The sequence below is a fragment of the Heterodontus francisci genome, chromosome 5, assembly GCF_036365525.1.
Source record: "Heterodontus francisci isolate sHetFra1 chromosome 5, sHetFra1.hap1, whole genome shotgun sequence".
Lineage (NCBI taxonomy): Eukaryota > Metazoa > Chordata > Chondrichthyes > Heterodontiformes > Heterodontidae > Heterodontus > Heterodontus francisci.
Window position 1 is genome coordinate 73,008,532 of NC_090375.1, and position 25,251 is coordinate 73,033,782.

Genomic DNA, 25,251 nt, shown 5'->3' on the forward strand with positions numbered 1-25,251 from the left:
GTAAGAAGAAAATGTCACAATATGCTGCACAATCTTGTCATGGAGATGGGCCTCACCATCAGGGAACCAGATAAGCAGCAGCAGCAGCAGCAAGGCATGGAAGGGTAGGACGACAACAGTGCACAACCACAGACTTACAGACATAGCTGCAGAGGTAATGATTTGACAGATCTTCAAGTGAGCTTTGTCATTGTTTCCTGTAATCTTCTATTGGACACATTTATAACTGGAGACTACACTTCAAAAAGTACTTCAAGTACTTTACAATGTCTTTTGGGATGTCTTGAGAATGTGAAATGTGCTATAAAAATAGAAGTTCTTACTTTTCATAGTGTAATTAAGTCGCCGAAGTGCATGTGTGCACTTTGCTCTGCTTCTTAAATATTAAACTTAATTTCTGTGCAATAAACTGGTAAATTGTCAAATGTATCTCAAGTGACATAAAGCACATATGCAGTTAAAGTGAACATAATCTAAGTCTTCGAGGCCTTTGCCCTCTGTTATTTTAAATTATCCTTGTGATCCATGAAGCTCCACATACTGCTTCTATTTGGTCGCCACTCATTTCTCCACTAGTTTAAGGATTTACTGTGGCAGCTGCTTACTCACCGAACTGGTGAAATCCCCAAGGGTCTGACTTTGAACTGCTTGCCTTTGCAGCCAATTTGTAATCATGTCACAGGTCTCCTGTACAGTCTCTGGGGGCCTGATTCCTTTGAAATGGTCCCTGCAACCACTTGGGCAGGTGTATTTATTAGCATAGCTCTATTTTTGAATGACTTTACTCAATAACTCATACAGTTCTCTACATCTGCCAGTCCTGGAGGCCACCCCTTCCTAAGAGCAAATGATCTTCCTGGGTGTAGAACAGCAGACCTTAATTAAACCTTGGAATCCCATTTTTTGGACATCTTTGAGCATTATCTAAGTAGCCAAAGTCAGTATTATTTCCTACCTGGGGCTTGAACCAGTGTGAGCACTCATGACAAGAGATTGTCTAACTGCTGTGTATGTGGCCTCTATAATTAGTTACTATTCACGTCACTTCTACTTAATAGCAGTTTCTGCTACTAACAACCATTTATCCATCTGTTCCACTGCCACGGATACGGTGCAGTTACTTCTGTTGGTAAGCCGGTCCCACCACAATAGGTATGCTTCCAAAGGTAATTCAAAAAGGGTAGTTAGTAAATAAGACTTCCAGTCTGCACCTGGAAATCATACAAAATAGGAATTATTAGTATATACCAGCTGACCCATCCATCCCTATATCCCAAGTAGACCAGCGTGGTTGAAAATTTTCCCTCCACATGGGTTGCTTCATATACTGTTCATTCAGTGTCAAAGATTTTTCTTAGCATGGCCACGATATCTTGCACCTCCTCGTACTCATTGAAATGTGGTCCTTGAAAACATGTGTTAATTAATCTGTCCATTAATTGATTTAGCTCTTGTTACAAGTAGCATTACATGCATTAATGTAGCTGAGTAATCAGTTATTGTTTTCATTCCTAACTTTAAAAAGGCAAAAGTTAAAACATTCTTATATACTCAGATTTATATTACAAATGCCTTGGTGTTGCCTGGAAAGTCATTTTACTCATGTTCCATTCATAACTTTAAAAAGTTAAAATTAAACATATCCACAATACATTTATATAAAAGCAAAATACTGCAGATGCTGGAAATCTGAAATAAAAATAAGAAATGCTGGAAATACTCAGCAGGTCTGGCACATCTTTGGAGAGATTTAGGATACTCTATTTGCTGCTCAAAATGCAGCTTCCTGTACATTGGGGAGAACAAAGGCTGATTGGGTTACTGCTTTGCGGAACACCTCCACTCAGTCCGAAAGCATGACCCCAAACCTCTGGTTCCTGGCCATTTCAATACACCACCCTGCTCTCATGCCCACATCTCTGTCCTGGGATTGCTGCGGTGTTCCAGTTAACATCAACGTAAGCTCGAGGAATAGCACTTCATTTAGCGATTAGGTACACTACAGCCTTGCGGACTGAACATTGAGTTCAATAATTTCAGAGTGTGACGGCCCCCCTTTTTATTTTTAGTTTTTTTTTTCTTTTTTCTTTGTTTATTTTATTTTAGTTTGTTTCTACTGTGCCTACTCACTTTTTTTTTTACATGTTTGTGCTTGGGGCCAAGGCTGTTCATTTTTCTGTCAATTAACACCCTCTCTGCACTAATGCTTTGTCATTCATCACATTATTAACATACCATTTGCCTTTGCTCCATGACCTTCTGGTCAGTTATTCTCTGTGACCTTGTCCTATCAACTTCTCTTTGGTTATCTTTTGCACCACCCCTGCTTTACTTGCTTAAAACCTATTACATTTCTAATATTTGCCAGTTCCTGATGAAGGGTCACTGATCTGAAATGTTAACTCTGCTTCCCTCTCCTCAGGTGCTGCCAGACCAACTGAGTATTTCCAGCATTTCATGTTTTTATTCTACAATACATTTACCTTGTAGCCATATTAGAAACCCTCATGTACCACCCGACATTATGTTCATGCTTCATTCTAAATTTTAAAGAGCTTAGTTAGAAGCATCAATGTACCATATCACTAATTCCTAGGTTAAGAAGGAATGATATTCATGGCTTACCTTGATGCTCTTTTCCAAGTATTTCTTTTGCACTTCCTTCCACATCCTGCTGGCGGTTGACCTCGAGTTCACCCAGTTTGTAACATATTGCCAAGCTTTCTGAGCCTAGAGCAGAGGTTCCCAAACTGCAGGGGCCGAGGGAGAACGACCTCGTATATCTAGAGGAGGTGTATCAAAAGTCTGAATTTCCTTTATTTAAGGAAACAGAGTAAATTTAATTTTAAATTGAAAGAAAAAGTATACACTGGTGCAGGCCCGCAGATGGCGATTTGAATTCCCGCTATTTTTTAGAAATGGAAGTTGCACCAAGAAGAGCATCTTGTCGTGCACAGCAATCTATTATTATTTGCCAATAACAGCTCTACTTGATCCAGCTTCCATTCTAGAAATTAGAGGGAATACAAACATTGTGTGCTGTGCTTTTGATTACCTGGTTACCCTACTAAAGCAGGAAGGTGGCATGAGGTGACATCAGCTGCAGACACCCATCAGGTTAGCAGTGTTTCTTCACAATAATTTGGGATCAGTCCAGGTTAAAGGCCTGCTACCCGACCCGAACTCAACGGAACCTGACGACGTGTCAGGTTCAGGTTGGGTCGGGCCACTCTTCTGGGTCTGGCCTTCGCGCTTGGGTTGGGTCAGAACAGGTCCGGGTCGGGCACACACAAAAGAATTGCAGGTCAGTGTTAAAAGTTAAAAACTTAACTGAGCCGCGAGACCGGGAAGTCAAGCAGGGAAACTCTGAGTCTGCGCAGTGAGCATCTCTATGATGTCATCACGCTCATGCTGCAGCTTCCTGAAGATTGGGAGTCAGAAGGTAAGTAAAGGTAACATTACATTGTGGTTGGGTCGGGTCGGGTCGGGCTCGGGTCCAATGTGGTTCCATTGGGTTTGGGTCCAATGTGGTTCCGTTGGGTTCGGGTCGGGTTTTTTTTTGTGACTTGAGCAGGCCTTTAGTCCAGGTAACCTATGCCTAAATTGTAATCTGCACTGATCTGTCCTATTGAATTAAAGTGCTCTGAATGTTATATAACTGTGATATTTGGTATTCGATGATTATGAAAGAATGGAGCGTTTTTTGAAGCATATAGTTGAGGATGTTGATCCTGTGGAAGGAACAAGCAGAGCCAGGCAAAAGAAAAATTAGAAGTAGGATCCTTCCTGCTTGAACTTGGAATTCACATTTACTAGTTAGGACGAAGATCGCCGACTGCAGTGTGTTGTCTGTGCTCGTTTTTGCACAGCATGAAATCAAGCAAATTTAAACGTGACTTGGGGACCGAACATCCTGCCTAAAAGATAATCCACAAGATATTTTTCAAATAAGAACTGTTTCACCTTAAAAGACAGATGAAGGTAATCAAAGAAGTTCTATGGCTATTTCGTGGTAAAGCTTATTGGCAAGAATCTGCAAACTCAGGGAAGAGGACCATATGTTTTTAATATACTCTGAATCATTACTTCATCATCATTTCCTCACATCATCACTTCCTGGCTATCATATTTGACAGACTCGATGAACTTAACCTTTCTGTGTAAGGTAAGACCTGTCACATTTTTATCATGCATGAAAAATATAGAGTATTCTCAAAAAAGCTTTTCTCCTTGAAGTATATACTGCACGACAATGTTTCCAACATTGTCTTCCGTCAGGACAGACTGCAAAATGTCGGTCCTAGAAGTTGAAGCTGTCATTCTGGAGCACTTGTCTCAGCTTTGCACAAAATTCAGTCAATGTTTTCCTGAAAAAGAGGCAAATGAATTGCAGGATTTTGCTGGGATTTGAAATCTATTTTTGGAGCACTTCGTAGCAAAGGCCAAGATTGCCGTGAGGCTGAATTGAATCCACAGTAAAGGCCTGTTCGGGTCTGCAAATGAGACCTGACCCGAGCCCGACAGAACCCCATCTGAAACATGAGCCGGCCCGAGTCCTTCCATTTTTTCCCGCGCCTGATCCGACCTGACCATCAGTTAACTTACCTTCCATTTTTCACTTTGTTCCTTACCTACACAAGCTTAAAATAACAAAACTACCTTTAAAGTCTAATAAGTAAATTAACATTAGAGTCACGTACCTGAGGTGGTGATAGAGCGTGTCCAATCCGGCCCGACCCGACCTGACCCGAACCAACCCCGAATGCCGGACCCGGAAGTGCGACCTGACCTTGACACATGTCGTCGGGTCCCATCGGGTTTGGGTCAGGTAGCAGGCCTTTAATTCACAGTACTGGTTTAACTGTTTTGAGAGACAGTTGTAAAATCTTGCCTCATGATTGGTTCTGGATCTCAAGGAAGCGTTACTTGACTTATCTCAAAGAGCTGTCCAAATATTTGTCCACTTTGCATCGTATGTGTGTGTGAATTTGGATTTTCATCATTTATTTACATCAAAAAGTATCAAAACAGCTTGAATGTAGAGACTAATTTGTGGTTGAAACTGTCCAAAATCAGACCAAGATTCCACAAGTCGTGCTCCAGCAAATAGGCTCAACCCACTCACCAAGACAACATAAATCATCAAGTGTTAGATCGAGTCTACAGCACAGAAGCAGGCCATTTGGCCCAACTGGTCCATGCTGAGCTTTAGGCTTCACATGAGCTTCCTCTCATTCCTCTTCATCTAGTCTTATCAATATATCCTGCTATTCTGTTCTCCCTACAGTACTGAACTAGCTTCCCCTTAAATGCATCTATGTTATTCACCTCATCGACTTGTGGTAGTGTGTTCCCCATTTTTCCAACTTTTTGGGTAAAGAATTTCTCCTGAATTCCATATTGGATTTATATATATGACCTATAGTTTTAGACTCCCCCACAAGTGGAAACAGTTTTTGCATATCTACCCTACCAAAACCTTTCTGAATCCCCAACCTTAGTCGTGAGTTGACTATCAAAGGCCTTTTGAAAATCCAAATATATCACATCTACTTTTATGTTCAAGTTTATTCAGTAGTATCGTACTGGTGCTATTTATGTTGCTTTCTGTCTTAGAACATAACAACATAAGAAATAAGAGTAGGCTATTTGGCCCCTCAAGCCTGCCCCCATTCAATAAGATCATGGCTGATCTGCCCCAGATCTCAAATCCTCTTTCATCCCAGCTTCTCATAGCTCTCAACTCCCTGATATTTCAAAAATCTATCTACCTCCTCTTTAAATACTTTCAGTGATCTAGCTTCCACAATTCTCTGGGGCAGAGAATTCCAGACATTGACTACCCTCTGAGGGAAGAAAAAGCAATATGTTATGTTAGCTGAGAAAATAAAACTACCTTTATCTATGCAAATATATTGAGGTAGGGCTGATAACGAATTGACAGCCTGATTCACACCATGCCTGGCCATTGACTTAAATGAAAAAGAAAATAGTGTGCTATAAAATTAAATGCTGACTCGCTATCAACAATTTTGCACTATTGATGCAGACTAATTTCTCCCTTACTTTCTCAAAAAGAAGGCAGGCCCCACATGGGGGTGCATCTCTATAGGGGGGGTTCACCAAAAAACATTTGGGAATCTCTGGTCTAGAGTACATTCCATTTCACTAAAAATGTATAGTGCATTTCAGAAAAACACTGGCAAATAGGATATCTATATTTGGAACCATAAAACGGCCTCTACAAGTTCTTTGCTCCATTTTCACTAAGATTTGCTGCTTGCACAACCAGATGCACAAATTATTTGTGATTCGTACCAGTGAATTGATAGTTGAAGTGCTGGAGACGTTGTGAGATGAGCATCATCACAGGTGTGTTCTGTTGCTTACTATTCTGATAACATATCAGATTAAAATATAAAACAAATTACTCAGACTCACCAGGGATAGAAGCAGTTGGCAAAAACATTCCTCAGCTTGGTAAGATTCTTACATGAGCTGCAAGCAGTTTTATTTTTTGTTTTGTGATCTAATGTAGAATTCATATTTTAATGATGACTGATATTAAATACAAAATGGGCAATCCACCGTACTTCATTTTATAGGATAAATTTTGTGAGGGTCCATGCCACAACATTTACCCTTATTTGATTGCTGGGATAAACTTTCTCAATCTATTTTAAAACATTACCTGTGGGGTAACCTATTGACTGACTTACTGCCATTTAAAAATGTTACCATTACACATCTCAATAGTATGCTACTCTATCTTGTAGCTATGCATATGACCTAATCTGAACCAAAATTGCTTTTTTGTGAACTTTGCACATGTGAAAGTAAGATTTTAGTGCAGAAACTAGCAGAGATAGTCTGTCGGGTAAAATTCATGTTTCACTTCTCTTACAGTCTACAAGAAAGTCCAATTTCAGAACAGTGTGCACTCACACCTCCTCTAATGGCTTATTTCTTTAATTATCTATATACAACTCCTTGATTAAATCATCTCCAAGCCCCCTGTCAGTTTTCACACATATGCCCCAGTAACCCAACTCAACTGCCATCCCCAAAGCTTTTGACATTCTATCTGATTGCCTGTTCCAGTTGGATAAACCATAGTTCCTCCACCTCATTGTTGGCTGGGATTAAAGTAGACAAGTCTGGTAGGGAGCTATGATCAGAAGGCAAGATGATCTGCTACTGTACCCAAATTTCTAAGATTCAGTGGCATACAAATTATTGCAGAATACCATATACTTTTTTTTTTAGGGAAATAGTCATTGCATTTCCATCCAATTTGTATTTTATATAATATATATGCACATATACATACACACACACAGTTAGATCATTTTTCTCATGCATTGTCATGTAATGTTGTTAAATCTTGTGAATTTATTGCGAGGTTAGTGTTTTACCCAAAATGGCTTACTAACGAGACAACATGCGAAGAACCACCATTAAGAGATCACAGAATCACAGAATAATACAGTGCAGAAGAGGCCATTCGGCCCGTCGAGTCTGCATCGATGCATTGAAGACACCGGACCTGTCTACATAATCCCATTTTCCAGCACTTGGCCCATAGCCTTGAATGTTATGACGTGCTAAGTGCTCATCCAGGTACTTTTTAAAGGATGTGAGGCAACCTGCCTCTACCACCCTCCCAGGCAGGGCATTCCAGACCATCACCACCCTCTGGGTAAAAAAGTTCTTCCTCAAATCCCCCTTAAACCTCCCGCCCCTCACCTTAGACTTGTGACCCCTCGTAACTGACCCTTCAACTAAGGGGAACAGCTGCTCCCTATCCACCCTGTCCATGCCCCTCATAGTCTTGTACACCTCGATCAGGTCACCCCTCAGTCTTCTCTGCTCCAGCGAAAACAACCCAAGCCTATCCAACCTCTCTTCATAGCTTAAATGTTTCATCCCAGGCAACATCCTGGTGAATCGCCTCTGCACCCCCTCCAATGCAATCACATCCTTCCTATAATGTGGCGACCAGAATTGCACACAGTACTCCAGCTGTGGCCTTACCAAAGTTCCGTACAACTCCAACATGACCTCCCTGCTTTTATAATCTATGCCTCGATTGATAAAGGCAAGTGTCCCATATGCCTTTTTCACCACCCTATTAATCTGCCCTTCTGCCTTCAGAGATCTATGGGCAAACACGCCAAGGTCCCTTTGTTCCTTGGAATTTCCCAGTGTCAGGCCATTCATTGAATACTTCCGTATCACATTACTCCGTCCAAAGTGTATCACCTCACACTTTTCAGCGTTAAATTCCATCTGCCACTTTTCTGCCCATTTGACCAACCCGTCTATATTTTCCTGTAACCTAAGACACTCCACCTCACTGTTAACCACTCAGCCAATCTTTGTGTCATCCGCGAACTTACTGATCCTACCCCCCACAGTCATCTATGTCGTTTATATAAATGACAAACAACAGGGGACCCAGCACAGATCCCTGTGGTACACCACTGGACACTGGCTTCCAGTCACTAAAACAGCCGTCTGTCATCACTCTCTGTCTCCTACAGCTAAGCCAATTTTGAATCCACATTATCAAGTTACCTTGTATCCCATGTGTATTTGCTTTCTTGATAAGTCTCGCATGTGGGACCTTGTCAAAGGCTTTGCTGAAATCTATGTAAACTACATCAACTGCACTACCCTCATCGACACACCTGGTCACATGCTCAAAAAATTCAATCAAATTTGTTAGGCATGACCTCCCTCTGACAAAGCCATGCTGACTATTCCTAATCAAATTTTGCCTCTCCAAGTGGAGATAGATTCTCTCCTTCAGAATTTTTTCCAATAGTTTCCCTACCACTGACATGAGACTCACTGGTCTGTAGTTCCCTGGCTTATCTCTACCTTTCTTAAATAGTGGGACCACATTAGCTGTTCTCCAGTCCTCTGGCACCTCCCCCATGGCCAGAGAGGAATTAAAAATTAGGGTCACAGCCCCTGCAATCTCCACCCTTGCCTCCCACAGCATCCTGGGACACAAATCGTCCGGACCTGGAGATTTGTCCACTTTGAACCCTTCCAAAACCTCCAATACCTTGTCACTCCCTGTGACAATTTGCTCAAGAACCTCATAGTCTCTCTCTCTAAGTACCATATCTACATCCTCATTCTCTTGGGTGAAGACAGATGTGAAGTATTCGTTCAACACCCTACCAATGTCCTCTGGCTCCACTCACAAATTTTCCCCTGGGTCCCTAATGGGTCCTACTCTTTCCCTGGTTATCCTCTTCCCATTGATATACTTATAGAATATCTTGGGATTTTCCCTACTTTTACCAGCCAGAGCTTTCTCATATCCCCTCTTTGTTCTCCTAATTGCTTTCTTAAGCTCCATCCTACACTTTCTGTACTCCACTAATGCTTCCATTGATTTGCTCTCCTTGTATTTGCTAAAAGCCTCTCTTCTCCTTCTCATCGTACCCTGAATGTTTCTGGTCATCCATGGTTCTCTGGGCTTGTTGCTCCTACCCATTACCCTAGAGGGAACATGTTGAGCCTGTACCGTCCCCATTTCCTTTTTGAATGCCCCCCACTGCTCTTCTGTAGATTTCCCGACAAGTAACTCTTTCCAGTCTACTTGGCCAGATTATGCCTTATTTCACTAATATTCGCTCTCCCCCAATCCAAAACCTTTTTTTGCAACTTCTCTATTTCTTTCTCCATAACAAGCTTGTACCATGTTGTGGTCGCTATCACCAAAAATGCACCCCCACCAACACATCAACCACCTGTCCGGCTTCATTCCCCAGAATTAGGTCCAGCACTGCACCCTCCCTTGTTGGATCCTCTACATATTGAGCTAAAATGTTCTCCTGTATACATTTTAAGAACTCCACTCCATCTAAGCCCTTAACACGATGACTATCCCAATTAATGTTGGGAAAATTGAAATCACCTAATATAATTACCCGATTATTTTTACACACCTCTGCAAATTGTGCACATATTTGCTCCTCAATTTCCTGCTATCTGGGGGTCTATAATAAACACCTAGCAATGTGGCTGTCCCTTTTTTATTCCTAAACTCTACCCATAAAGCTTCATTTGATGCCCCCTCCAAGATATCATCTCTCCTTACTGCAGTAACTGACTCCTTAACTAATATTGCAATGCCCCCTCCTCTTTTACCCCCTCCTCTGTCTCGCCTGAAGATTCTATATCCCGGGATATTGAGCTGCCAGTCCTGCCCCTCCCTCAACCATGTCTCCATGATGGCTACTATATCACAATTCCACATGTCAATCCTTGCCCTTAACTCATCCATTTTACCTGCAATACTCCTGGCATTAAAGTAGAGGCCTTCCATCCTGGTCTTACTACCTTGAAACTTACTTCTGCTGTATTCCCTCTGACTTGTTTTCTTTCCTGTGTTTAGCTGTGTCCCTATTCTGCTAGGAGTCTGCATTCCCTCCCCCTGCCAAATTAGTTTAAACTCTTCCCAACAGCACGAGCAAACCCGCCAGCAAGCATGTTAGTCCCCATCTGGTTCAGATGTAGACCATCCCGCTTGTACAGGTCGCACCTTCCCCAGAAACGGTCCCAGTGGTCCAGGAATCTAAAACCCTCCCTCTTGCACCAACTCTTAAGTTACGCATTCATCTGTGCTATTCTCCTATTTCTATACTCGCTAGCACGTGGCACTGGGAGTAATCCAGAGATTACAACCCGAGAGGTCCTGCTTTTTAGTCTACTGCCGAATTCCCTGAATTCTTGATGCAAGACCTCATTCCTCTTTCTACCTATGTCATTGGTCCCAACATGTACCATGACCTCTGCCTCATCACCCTCCCCATTCAGGATGCCCTGCAGCCGTTAAGTGACATCTCGGACCCTGGCACCAGGGAGGCAACACACCATCCTGGAGTCACGTTGACAGCCACAGTAGCGCCTATCTGTTCTCCTGACTGTAAAATCCCCTATTACTATTGCTGTTCCTCTCTTTCCCCCTTCCTGTACAGAAGGCTGCTTGCGGTGCCAGAAGCTTGGCTCTGTCCACACTCCCTGGAGGAACCAGCCTCATCAGCCTCCAAAATGGAATACCGATTTGCATGCGGGACCCCAGGGGACTCCTGAACTACCTGCCTGTTTCTCTTGGACTGCCTGGTGGTCACCCATTCCCTTCCTTCAAGTCCCTTCAGCTGCGGTGTGACCACCTCTCTATACGTGCTATCCACAATGCTCTCAGACTCGCGGATGCTCCACAGTGTTTCCAGCCGCCGTTCCAGCTCTGAAACCCGAGCTTCCAGGAACTGCAGCTGGACACACTTCCTGCATACATGCTGGTCCCGGGGACTGGAAATGTTCCCTGATTCCCACGTGCAGCAAGAGGAGCAAACCATGGCTTTAAGCTCTCCTGCCATGACTAAACCCTTTAAATTTAAAGCTTTAGAAGACGATTATAATTTAAAAAAAACTAAGTCTTGCTAAAACAATGACTTACAATTCAATCCACTTTGAAAAATACCCACCAGGACTTACTCACCAGTCAGCTGTGCTCTTTGGAAACTCTGGGCTCCCCTCACTCTGAGGACAGGTAGGAAATGAAAGGAGCTCCTCGCTCCCTCCTCACCGAACTTCCTCAGTCACAAAACTTCCACTTTAGCACTCTAATGCAACCCAAGTCAGCACTCCAGTGCAAACAAGATGGTTAAAAAAACAGCTTGATAGGAACTAAAGGCAGCATAGATTGAATGGGTAATTTTAAAATCACATGATCAGTAAAAATGTGAAGAGTACATAAAAAATAAATTGATACTCTGTGGTGGCGGTGGCATCGTGGTAATGTTGCTGAATTAGTAATCCAGATGCCTAGGCTAATGCTCTGGGGACATGGGTTCTATTTCCACCATAGCAGATGGTGAAATTTGAATTCAATTAATAAATCTGGAATTAAAAACTAGTCTAATCATAGAGAGATACAGCACTGAAACAGGCCCTTCGACCCACTGAGTCTGTGCTGACCAACAACCACCCATTTATACTAATCCTACATTAATCCTATATTCCCTTACATCCCCACCTTCTCTCAATTCTCCTACCACCCACCTGTACTAGGGGCAATTTACAATGGCCAATTTACCTATCAACCTGCAAGTCTTTGGCTGTGGGAGGAAACCGAAGCACCCGGCGGAAACCCACGCGGTCACAAGGAGAACTTGCAAACTCCACACAGACAGTACCCAGAACTGAACCCAGGTCGCTGGAGCTGTGAGACTGCAGTGCTAACCACTGCGCCACTGTGCCACCCCATGATGACCATAAACCATTGTCAATTGCTGTAAAAACTCAACTGGTTCATTAATGTCCTTTAGTGAAGAAAATCTGCCGTCTTTACCTGATCTGGCCTACATGGGACTCCAGACCCATAGCAATGCGGTTGACACTGAAATGTCCTAGCGAGCCACTCAGTTGTATCTCATTGCTACAAAGTCTAAGAGAAGGAATGAAACCGGACGGACCACCCGGCATCGACCTAGGCACCGGAAATGACAACGGCAAACCTAGCCCTGTTGACCTTGCAAAGTCCTCCTTACTAACATCTGGAGGCTTGTGCCAAAAGTGGGAGAGCTGTCCCACAGATGAGTCAAGCACAGCCTGACATAATCATACTCATGGAATCATGCCATGCAGCCAATGTCGGTCAGATTGGAAGTTGACAAATGTTATGCCGCTTTTCAAGAAAGGAGGTAGAGAGAAAACAGGGAACTATAGGCCAGTTAGCCTAACATCAGTCATTGGGAAGATGCTAGAAATTATTATTAAAGTCTTAACATTGCACTTGGAAAAGCATAGTATGATTAGAACAAGTCAGCATGGTTTTACTAAAGGGAGAGCCTGTTTGACAAATTTATGAGAGTTTTTTGAGGATGTAACTAGTAGGGTAGATAAAGGGGAACCAGTAGATGTAATATATACCTGGATTTTCAAAAGGCATTCGATAAGGTGCCACATAAAAGATTAATAGGCAAGATAAGGGCTCATGGTGTTGGGGATAATATATGAGCATGGATAGCAAATTGGTGAACAGACAGGAAGCAGAGAGTGGGCATAAATGGGGCATTTTCAATATGGCAGGCAGTGAATAGTGTGGTGCCGCAAGGATCAGTGCTGGGCCCTTGGCTATTTACACTCTATATTAATGGCTTGGATGAAGAGACAGAGAAGGATGTATCTAAGTTTGCTAATGATACAAAGCTCGATGGAAAGGTAAGCTGCATTGAGGATGTAGAGGCTGCAAAGAGATATAGACAAGTTAAGTGAGTAGGCAACATGATGGAAAATGGAGTATAATCTAGGGAAGTGTGAAGTTGTTCACCTTGGTCGTAAAAATAAAAAAGAATATTTTTTAAAAGCTGTGAAACTGCTAAGTGTTAATGTTCAGAGAGACTTGGGGGTACCCGTACAATGAACGCACAAGGTTAACATGTAGGTGCAGCAGGCTATTAGAGAGGATATACTTGCACTGGAGGCAGTACAGCAAACATTTACTAAATTAGTCCCTGGGATGAGGGGACTGTCCTATGATGAGAGGCTGAGTAAATTGGGCCTATATTCTCTGGAGTTTAGAAGAATGAGAGGCAATCTAATTGAGACATACAAGATTCTGAAAGGGCTTGATAGGGTAGAAGCTGAGAGATTGTTCCCACTGGCCAGGGAATCTAGAACACGGGGACACAGTCTTAGGATAAGGGGCCAATCATTCAGGACTGATTCAGGAGAAATTACTACACTCAGAGGGTTGTGAATCTTTGGAATCCTCTACCCCAGGGGGTTGTGGATGCTCCATCATTGAATACATTTAAGGCTGGGATAGATAGATTTTTGGTCTCGCAGGGAATCAAGGGATGTGGGGAGCGGGCAGGAAAGTGGAATTGAAGCCCAAGATCAGCTATGATCGTATTGAATGGCGGAGCAGGCTCGATGGGCCATATGGTCGACTTCTGCTCCTACTTCTGTGTGACACCACAATCACCGTCCCTGGGTATGTCCTGTTCCACCAGCAGGACAGACCCACCAGAGGTGGCGGCACAGTGGTATAGTCGGAAGGGAGTTGCCTTGGAGGTCCTCAACATTGACTCCGGACTACATGACATCTCATGGCATCAGGTCAAACATGGGCAAGGAAACCTCCTGCTGATTACCACCACTTGGCGATGAATGTGGAACACCAACTGGAAGAAGCACGAAGGGTAGCAAGAGTACAGAATGTACTCTGGATGGGAGACTTCAATGTCCATCACCAAGAGCGGCTCAGTAGCACCACTACTGACCGAACTGGCCGAGTCCTAAAGGACATAGCTGCTAGACTGGGTCTGTGGCAGGTGGTGAGGGAACCAACAAGAGGAAAAAACCTACGTGACCTCATCCTCACCAATCTACCTGTTGCAGATGCATCTGTCCATGAACAGCATTGGCAAGAGTGACCAGCGCACAGTCCTTGTGGAGATGAAGTCCCGTCTTCACATTGAGGATACCCACCATTGTGTTATGTGGCACTACCACCGTGCTAAATGGGATAGATTTCGAACAGATCCAGCAACTCAAACTGGGCATCCATGAGGCGCTGTGAGCCAGCAGCAGCAGAATTGTATTCAACTACAATCTGTAACCGGGGGGTCGGTTAGCTCAGATGGCTAGACACCTAGTGTACGATGCAAAAAGATGTCAACAGCACAGGTTCAATCCCCGTACTGGTTCTGGTAGTTCATGGAAGCCTGCCTCCTTGCATTACTCCAGGCTTGAGGAGTGGTGAATGACCACTCTACCATTATCATCAAGCCAGGGATCAACCCTTCTTCAATGAAGAGTGCAGGAGAGCATGCCAGGAGCAGCACCAGGCATACCTAAAAATGGGGTGGCAGCCTGGTGAAGCTACAACACAGGACTACTTGCATGCCAAGCAGCATGTGATAGACGGAGCTAAGTGATCCCACAACTTATGTTGATATAAGCTCTGCAGTCCTGCCACATCCAGTCATGAATGGTGGTGGACAATTAAACAACTAACAGTAGGAGGTGGCTCCACAAATATCTCCATCCTCAATCATAGGGGAGCCCAGCACATCAGTGCCAAAGACAAGGCTGAAGCATTTGCATCCATTTTCAGCCAGAAGTACCGAGTGGATGATCCATCGTGGCCTCCTCCTGAGGACCCCAGCATCACAGATGCCAATCTTCAGCCAATCAGATATCAAGAAATGGCTGAAGGCACTGGATGCTGTAAAGGCTATGGGCTCCGGCAATAGTCCTGAAGACTTATGCTCCAGAACTAGCCACGTTCCTAGCCAAGCTGTTCCAGTTCAGCTACAACACTGGCATATACCCGAAAATGTGGAAAATTGCCCAAGTATGTCCTGTACACAAAAAAGCAGAACAAATCGAACCCGGCCAATTACCACCATATTAGTTTACTCTTAATCATCAGCAAGTAATGGAAGGGGTCATTGACAGTGCTATTAAGCGGCACTTGCTCAGCAATAACCTGCTTACTAACGCTCAGTTTGAGTTCCGCCAGGGCCACTCAGTTCCTGACCTCATTACAGCCTTTGTCCAAACATGGACAAAAGAGCTGAACTCCAGAGGTGATGAGAGAGTGACTGCCCGTGACATCAAAGCAGCATTTGACTGAGTATGGCATCAAGGAGCCCAAGCAAAACTGGAATCGGGGGAAAACTCTCCACTATTTGGAGCCATACTTATCACAAAGGAAGATGTTGTGATTGTTGGAGGTCAATCATCTCAGCCCCAGCACATCACGACAGGAGTTCCTCAGGGCAGTGTCCTAGGCCCAGCCATCTTCAGCAGCTTCATCAATGACCTTCCCTCCATTATGTCAGAAGTGGGAATGTTCGCTGATGATTGCACAGTGTTCAGCACCATTTGCGACTCCTCAGATAATGAAGCAGCCTGTGTCCAAATGCAGCAAATCTGGACAACATCCAGGCTTCAGCTGATAACTGGCGAGTAACATTCACACCACACAAGTGCCAGGCAATGACCATCTCAAACAACAACAAATCGAATCATCTCCCCTTAATGTTCAATGGCATTACCATCCCTGAATTCCCCACTATCAACTTCCTGGGTTTACCATTGACCAGAGACTGAACTGGACCAGCCACATAAATGTTGTAGCTACAAGAGCAGGTCGGAGGCTGGGGATTCTGTGGCGAGTAACTCACCTCCTGACTCCCCAATACCTGTCCACCATCTACAAGGCACAAGTCAGCAGTGTGATGGAATACTCTCCACTTGCCTGGATGGGTGCAGCTCCAACACCACACAAGAAGCTCGATACCATCCAGAACAAAGCAGCCCATTTGATTGGCATGCCATCCACCACCTTCAACATTCACTCCCTCCACTACCGAAGCACAGTGGCAGCAGTGTGTACCATCTATAAGATGCACTGCAGCAACTCACCAAGGCTCCTTCAACAGCCCCTTCCAAACCCGCAACCTCTACCATCTAGCAGGACAAGGGCAGCAGATGCATGGGAACACCACCACCTGCAAGTTACCCTCCAAGCCACACACCATCCTGACTTAGAACTATATCTTCACTGTCGCTGGGTCAAAACCCTGGAACTCCCTTCCTCACAGCACTGTGAGTGTACCTACCCCCACCCCCCCACCCCCCAAGGGCTGCAACAGTTCAAGTCAGCTGACCACCTTCTCAAGGGCAATTAGGGATGGGCAATAAATGCTGGCCTAGCCAGAGATGCCCACATCCCATGAACAAATTAAAAAAAAAATACAATCTCAATATTATTGCTATATTCAGGTTTGTTAAAATATTGTGCAATTGGTATACTTATGGTCATTGGCTGCACTCTGATCAATTTATAGTATGCTTTAACTTTTTAAACCACTGAAAGATAATTAAGAACAAACATAGAAAGGAGCATTTAATGCTAATTAGTCTACTGCATTGTATGCATATATTCACATTTGATAGGGAAAAGTAGTTGTTTAGGTATCAATTTGACAGTTTTATATATATTTATACTTTTAAATAACAGATAATCAACCTTTATCAAAAAAAAGGAAAACAATTACGTTCCCCCGCTATGAATGCTCATCCTCCGTTAATAATATGCGAGGCACTGCTTTTTGGAAGATACTAAAGGGTAGAACAAATGCAGATAATTGGCAGAAGTTATATGAATGGAATCTGCAAAGGAAATTTAAAATAGGTACTTAAAGAGTTATGTCTGCTGGTGTCTTTCCTATATATTTGTTTGCATGTCTAATTTCTCCTGTTGGACTTGGTGCACCGTGGTGTAAACAATGTAATAGTGTGGTCAGATCAATATCTTGTGGTACAAATCTGGTCATACATCAACCTGCTGTCAACTGCGCTCACAAACCATGCAGTTCAGCATCCATTTGGGATTTCTTAAGTTAGATGCTGGGGCAGGGATAGAAAACAATCAAATAGAATAATTAGTATAAGCATTTTGGGTCATTGAGACAGAAAAGACGACACAAGGAATTTAGATTTTAAACTATCATTTAACTTCTTTACCTGCGACTTGTAGTCCTGTGATAAGAAAAGCTTTAAATATCCAAATGCATCATTTTATTTTTTAAATTCTGGCTTCATTTAAACTTTCTGAAAAGGATAAATGTTTGAATCATTTCAGGAAACCTTATTTATTTTTATTTTTTAAGCTCAAAATGTTCGACTCAAATCAAGATGGAAAGCTGGGACTGGGTGAAATGGCAAGGTATGTCATTTTCAATTTCTATTTTTAAAGCAACAACATTATTTGGGCAATATAAACACAAACTACATATATGCAAAATTCATTTTTGAATAGGTTACTTCCTGACAAAGAGAATTTTCTCCTCAAATTTCAGGTAGGTGCTGCTTTCTTTGGAATATCTGGCAGTTTAAAAAAAAATGTATGTGGATAAACAGTGTTGTGTAAACTATAGCAACTGGGACTATTGGGTACTCCAATTAAAATATATATCCATCCTCAACTTCACAAAAGGCACAGAAAACAGCAGATATAATGCACAATATATTCAAATTATGGCATATTCATGCACTTTCTGTAAGTGTCAAACTTATTTCCATCACACATTCCTGTCATGCCAAAATTGACTTATCATTTTGCTTTTGCTGGAGACCTGCAGCTTCCATTTCCAGAATGCTGGCAGTATGCTGCTTTTTATAAGTCCTCCAAAAAGGCATTTCCATATTGGGTGATACTGTGCCATCTCACCTGATCCAACTCAATGTCAACCTCTTGGATCTTCTCAGGCAGTTGCCAAATCTCCCACTTTGAGCAGTAACCGGTTATAAAATTCTTAAATGTTTTGAGCACTTTTAAAACTATTCCTACAGATTTTTCCGTGAATCACAGAATAATACAGTGCACAAGAGGTCCTTTGGCCCATCGAGTCTACACCGATGCATTAAAACACCTGACCTGTCTACCTAATCCCATTTGCCAGCACTTGGCCCATAGCCTTGAATGTTATGACGTGCCAAGTGCTCATCCAGGTACTTTTTAAAGGATGTGAGGCAACCTGCATCTACCACCCTCCCAGGCAGTGCATTCCAGACCGTCACCACCCTCCGGGTAAAAAAGTTCTTCCTCAAATCCCCCTTAAACCTCCCACCCCTCACCTTCGACTTGTGACCCCTCATAACTGACCCTTCAACTAAGGGGAACCTTAATCTTGTACACCTCCATCAGGTCACCCCTCAGTCTTCTCTGCTCCAGCGAAAGCAACCCAAGCCTATTCAACCTCTCTTCATAGCTTAAATGTTCCATCCCAGGCAACATCCTGGTGAATCGCCTCTGCACCTCCTCCAATGCCAATCACATTCTTCCTATAATGTGGCGATCAGAATTGCACACAGTACTCCAACTGTGGCCTGAACAAAGTTCTGTACAACTCCAATATGACCTCTCTGCTTTTGTAATCTATGCCTCGACTGATAAAGGCAAGTGTCCCATATGCCTTTTTCACCACCCTATTAACCTGCCCTTCTGCCTTCAGAGATCTATGGACAAACACGCCAAGGTCCCTTTGTTCCTTGGAACTTCCCAGTATCAGGCCATTCATTGAATACTTCCGTGTCACATTACTCCTTCCAAAGTGTATCACCTCACACTTTTCAGCGTTAAATTCCATCTGCCACTTTTCTGCCCATTTGACCATCCTGTCTATATCTTCCTGTAACCCAAGACACTCCACCTCACTGTTAACCACTCGGCCAATCTTTGTGTCATCCGCAAACTTACTGATCCTACCCCCCCACATAGTCATCTATGTCGTTTATATAAATGACAAACAATAGGGGACCCAGCACAGATCCCTGTGGTACGCTACCTGGACACTGGCTTCCAGTCACTAAAACAGCCGTCTGTCATCACTCTCTGTCTCCTACAGTTAAGCCAATTTTGAATCCACCTAATCAAGTTATCTTGTATCCCATGTGCATTTGCTTTCTTGATAAGTCTCCCATGTGGGACCTTGTCAAAGGCTTTGCTGAAATCCATGTAAACTACATCAACTGCATTACCCTCATCTACACAGCTGGTCACATGCTCAAAAAAATTAATCAAATTTGTTAGGCATGACCTCCCTCTGACAAAGCTATGCTGACTATTCCTAATCAAATTTTGCCTCTCCAAGTGGAGATAGATTCTCTCCTTCAGAATTTTCTCCAATAGTTTCCCTACCACTGACATGAGACTCACTGGTCTGTAGTTCCCTGGCTTATCTCTACAACCTTTCTTAAATAGTGGGACATTAGCTGTTCTCCAGTCCTCTGGCACCTCCCCCGTGGCCAGAGAGGAATTAAAAATTAGGGTCACAGCCCCTTCAATCTCCACCCTCACCTCCCACAGCATCCTGGGACACAAATCGTCCAGACCTGGAGATTTGTCCACTTTTCAGCCTTCCAAAACCTCCAATACCTTGTCACTCCCTATGATAATTTGCTCAAGAACCTCACAGTCTCTCTTCCTAATTTCCATTTCTACATCCTCATTCTCTTGAGTGAAGACAGATGTGAAGTATTCATTCAACACCAATATCCTCTGGCTCCACCCACAAATTTCCCCCTTGGTCCCTAATGGGTCCTACTCTTTCCCTGGTTATCCTCTTCCCATTGATATACTTATAGAATATCTTGGGATGTTCCCTACTTTTACCAGCCAGAGCTTTCTCATATCCCCTCTTTGTTCTCCTAATTGCTTTCTTAAGCTCCATCCTACACTTTCTGTACTCCACTAATGCGTCCATTGATTTGCTCTCCTTGTATTTGCTAAAAGCCTCTCTTTTCCTTCTCATCATACCCTGAATGTTTCTGGTCATCCATGGTTCTCTGGGCTTGTTGCTCCTACCTATTACCCTAGAGGGAACATGTTGGGCCTGTACCCTCCCCATTTCCTTTCTGAGTGCTCCCCACTGCTCTTCTGTAGATTTCCCGATATGCTACAGCAGAAAACTAATATTTATTTAAACTGAACCCACAGCAAGCACTTGTTCCTCCTCCTCGCCACTTTTGCCACTTCTTATCCTGTTCTCCCTTAAATGGCACATCTGCACTTTCACTTCACTTTTTTTTTTATACCAGCTCATATTTTCCATAATCTCTAACTTGCCATGAGCAATGTCATAGAAGGTCCACTCATCATGCTATAGTAATCAGTTGCAAGTTACAGAGCCATCATTTAATACAAGTCAATGGAATGTTTTTTCATTTTTCAGGGAGTGAATATGTCTTCAAAAGAATTTAATGATATCTTTGACTACTATGATCAGGTAGGTTTTCTCAAATCTAATTTATTAACTTTTAAATTACTCAAGTATATCATCAGGGACACGCTGCTACAAGAGAAGCAGTTTCAGTATCTTAAAGGGGAAAGTTGCCATTTTGGGCATGAAAAAGCTCATGAGAACCAAACATCTTTAATTATTGTATGGAGCGCAATGTGATTTTACAATTAAAGATTTTCTAATGTGAAGAACATTATGCAGAAAAATATGTTGTTTTCCTGTACATTTCAGAGGGGGAATTCTCCTCTGTAAAAAATCAGCTGGCATTGCGATGGAAAATGAAAGAAAATTTGGTTGACAAGGCTCCCGTCACTGATTGGGATTTCCCTTCCCACTCACTGTGGTGGCGCTGACTGTTCCTTCTCCACATGCTGCATTCAACTGACGGCAGGATGAGGTGTGGCTCAGGTGCCTGGTGAATTTAACTCACAGCTGCCCCATTTACTGCCCTTTCCTGGAGCCAGCATGTGGAAAGTGTCATTAGGACACAGAAAGCCCTGAGTTCTCATAATGGAGGAGATGGCTTTGTAGAAGATTCTCTAAGTTGGGTCCAGCACTTTACTTCTTAAGGCCTTAGTCTTGTCCGAGGCTAAGGTTTTCAACAGAAGTCCAGCTGCAATCTTCAGCATGTTTCTGACCTAATAGGGTCGCTTGCCACCTCTACTGGTGCTGCATTCTGGATTTCCTGCCCTCACACTAGTGTGTTCACTCTTGACAGAGGGTATCCCACTGTATAACTTACCCATGTATATGGAATAAACTAGGACAATAATTCAGGGTGTGGGTGGTTATGGATGAGGAGGAGGTTCCACTCTGTGACACTCTGCTGTAAAGGGACTGCTGTACAGAGTATTTCAAAAGTTAGAAAATCTGGGGGGTGGGGGTGGGAACAATCCCCATTCATTATTCATAACTAGTTTTGATTAAGTATGCCTCTTCAACATGATAGCAGGAACTCTTGCTTCACAATCCAGTGATTATGGGTTTAAGTTCCAGCGCTGGACTGATAATCAGGTATACCAGCCTAATTGAGTTTAATGACACTTGTCAGTCATGATCCCTTAAGTGAAGAGCATCGAAGGGCATTACCCATCCCAACTAACTACAAGTACAGTTTGTTTGCACTTAATAATAGAGAAACACTGCAATTCAGATAGGAGTTAAGTAATTTTGAAAAAGAATTGCTTTGGTCACTGTGTGTTGGACAATCATAAAAATGCTTTTTTGAATGCATTTTTAATAGGCTGGAATTTGGTGTAATCGTAACAGTGCATGAACATACAAACTTATTAATGTACATATTGGCGAGAAACTTGTACAGCAGAAGATGCCCCATGAATTGTGAATTGCCACAAGTTTTAGTTTAGTTTAGAGATACAGCACTGAAACAGGCCCTTCGGCCCACCGAGTCTGTGCCGACCATCAACCACCCATTTATACTAATCCTACACTAATCCCTACTCTACTATATTCCTACCACATCCCCACCTGTCCCTATATTTCCCTACCACCTACCTACACTAGGGGCAATTGATATTGGCCAATTTACCTACCAACCTGCAAGTCTTTTGGCTTGTGGGAGGAAACCGGAGCACCCGGAGAAAACCTACGCAGACACAGGGAGAACTTGCAAACTCCACACAGGCAGGACCCAGAATTGAACCCAGGTCGCTGGAGCTGTGAGGCTGCGGTGCTAACCACTGCGCCACTGTGCCGGATGATTTGTGTCACTCCACCATTGGCCTTACAAAAATGACATCTTACCTTTAACCACCCTGAGAGTTTCATGAAGATGCTGAACTTGCACATAGATTGTCCATTAAACTCATCCCAGAATGTTAAGTTTAGCATTTAATCATGCAAGTACACTTTCACTGAAGTGTTAATTGTTAATGACTGACATTCAACCTCTGGCCCAGAAAGTGAACAATTGTGGATCTCATTCCTTCAAGTTGTGAATTGACATTGGAGATTTTAAAAGTATCAAATGTTAAATTAAAACTTTTCTCCTTACTTTTCCTTTTCTCTCGCTCTCAATCCAAACTTTATTTCCCTCCATTTCTTACTATACCTGATTTGACATTGAATTCACCCCCTCTAATTCACCCACTGTCTCAGTCCTTCCTCTGCTTATTTCTCAATCCTTAAATCTCATTGGTTGAAGAGATACACTGTTGATTCCATTGTTCACCAAGGTGCCCAATGGCCTGTTGCACTTGCTGTGCCCTTATCAACTCGCACTTCCAGCAACTTACTGAGCAAAAAATTTTTGAGCTGAAGGATGCAGGAAAGTCTAACGGGCAAGGCACACGGTGCCCTGCTCCAGAAAATTCTGGGCCAATATCACTGCACATAATCATCAGATTATAAAGGAACATCTTCTGTAGAACAGTACTTAGAAGTATGAAATATAGTCTTCAAAATGCTTGGCTCTGAGATTACTGGGAAACTAACATATGAACATTTGATGGGGCAGATTTTGAGGTAGAAATAACAGAGGCTAATAGCTCTCCCTGTTATTTGTGCGGGAATTAGAAAGCACCCTCCAATGACCACACATGTGCATTTAACCACGGAAGCCAGGAGGTTGTCAGAGATGCCATATTGCTCTGAAAGCTGTGCGAAAACAGTATCTCACTGGGAGACTTACCATTCAATTATATTGAACGTGAGGTTTCAATACGTACCAGATAATATATCAACTGAACTTGCCAAAAAATTTAAGCCTTGTCCATTCCAATGGAAGTGCTCGTTTTAATGGTATGGCAAGTCTTAATTACTGTCAAAACTTCTCTGGCACTGAAAATCGAGTCTGATTCCTTTACATTTTAAATTATTGTTGGTAATTTAATTTTTTTTTCCTTCTGTCTGATTTCTCTCTGAAAATGCCCTCTCTCTATTTCGATTTGTATTTAATTTGATATAGAATTCAATATTCTAAGTGGCAGTTCCTGGTTCAAATTCTGCACTGCTCATTCACAGATTCTTTAATCTGATTGGTTAAAGAGATGCATTGTTACTTGCCCTGTTCACACAGATCTCAGATGCTGTTCTAAGAGTGCTGCACTTTTGGGTAGGTGGCTGACAGGAACTCCCAGAGTAAAAGCCGATAGAAAGTCCATTGGCAAGTACAAGTGTAATGAATGGCTCGTGTGTATGTTCATTCTGACCACAAAATCCAGCCCAAAGCATTGTAACCAATTTCCTTTAATGTATTTACTGAAGTAGCAAGGACAAATTTTTTGACCCAGAATTTCCTGGAGTCTTGCACTACTGGAATGGTGCATTCAAGACCTCATGCTCATTTTGCACCATGCAAGTCCCACAAAATTATGACGTGAGGGGCCAAATGTCCTGCTTTTATGAATAATGTAATTTATGGGCTGGATTTTACACAGGAGGCGGGGGTCCCGGCGCTGGGCCGAAAAGGAAGGGGAACCCCGCCTCTACATTTTTTCTGACCCCCAGAGCAATTCTCCAGTCTTTTGGGGTCAAAGTTTAAGGAGGCGGGATCCCCGTCCCTTTAAACGCTTAATAGGGAAGGGGATCCCACCCCCCCCCACAAGCAGCTGTTCAATCACAGGGCCGGCAGTTCAACAGTATTGGCAGTGCCACTGGGAGCGGTGGCCACTGCCAGTACGGCAGAGGCTTTGGACCCAGGCCCAACGCTGGAACCCTGGACCTGAGACAGGTGAGGTGGGGTCGTTGGGCCAGCCCGGAAGGCCCCAGTGAGATGGATGGGTTGGGGGGAGAGGGGGTGGGCATTAAGTCTGGGGTAGGGGGGGGCCCATGGGGTACAGTGATTCATGTGGGGGTCCTCTTAGCCACAAATTTCCCACGAAGGATGGGACCACCCCCTCCCCCAAGCTTGCAGGGAGGGTGCCTCATTTTCCAAGGCATCCTCCCGCAGGGCGGAGGCCACACCGCCCCTGCACCACTGGTAAGATCCCAGCGGCAACAGAAAGAGGCCCTTAATTGGCCATCGATAGGACATTTAAGGGCCTCAATTGGCCTCTGGGCAGGAAGGCCAACGTTGGCCTATCCGACCCCGGGAAGATCGCGTCCGGCAATTCAAGTGTGGGGTTCCGTGGTGGCAGATGCCGTTCTGATTCTCCGTCCCCCCGCCCCCCAACATGGAACCCAATGTCAAGCTGGTAACAAAATCCAGCCCCTATGAGTCTGATCAGTAACAAAGACAGATGCAACAAGAGCTAAGCAAAAAAAAAAGATTTGGACTTCAGGAGCAGAATCAGAAATATGTATGATATAATTAAACAAATTATATGTGAGCATAGGACACATAACATCAAAGTTTGCAGCTGATACAAAAATATAGTGAGTATGGTTAACAGTGGTGACATTAGTAGATTGTGAGGTGGAGTACAAACAATATTAATGGCTTCAACAG

The 25,251-nt window shown here is 43.3% G+C and overlaps 1 protein-coding gene across 1 annotated transcript in view; it reads left to right on the forward strand.

The window, feature by feature from the left end:
- The window catches only part of calb1 (calbindin 1), a 107,102-nt gene that overhangs the window by 71,782 nt on the left and 10,069 nt on the right, over nt 1-25,251 (forward strand). The window contains exons 7-9 of the mRNA XM_068031634.1: nt 17,712-17,767; nt 17,861-17,900; nt 20,775-20,828. Coding sequence (XP_067887735.1) covers nt 17,712-17,767; nt 17,861-17,900; nt 20,775-20,828 — 150 coding nt within the window. The remainder of the gene's footprint in view (nt 1-17,711; nt 17,768-17,860; nt 17,901-20,774; nt 20,829-25,251) is intronic.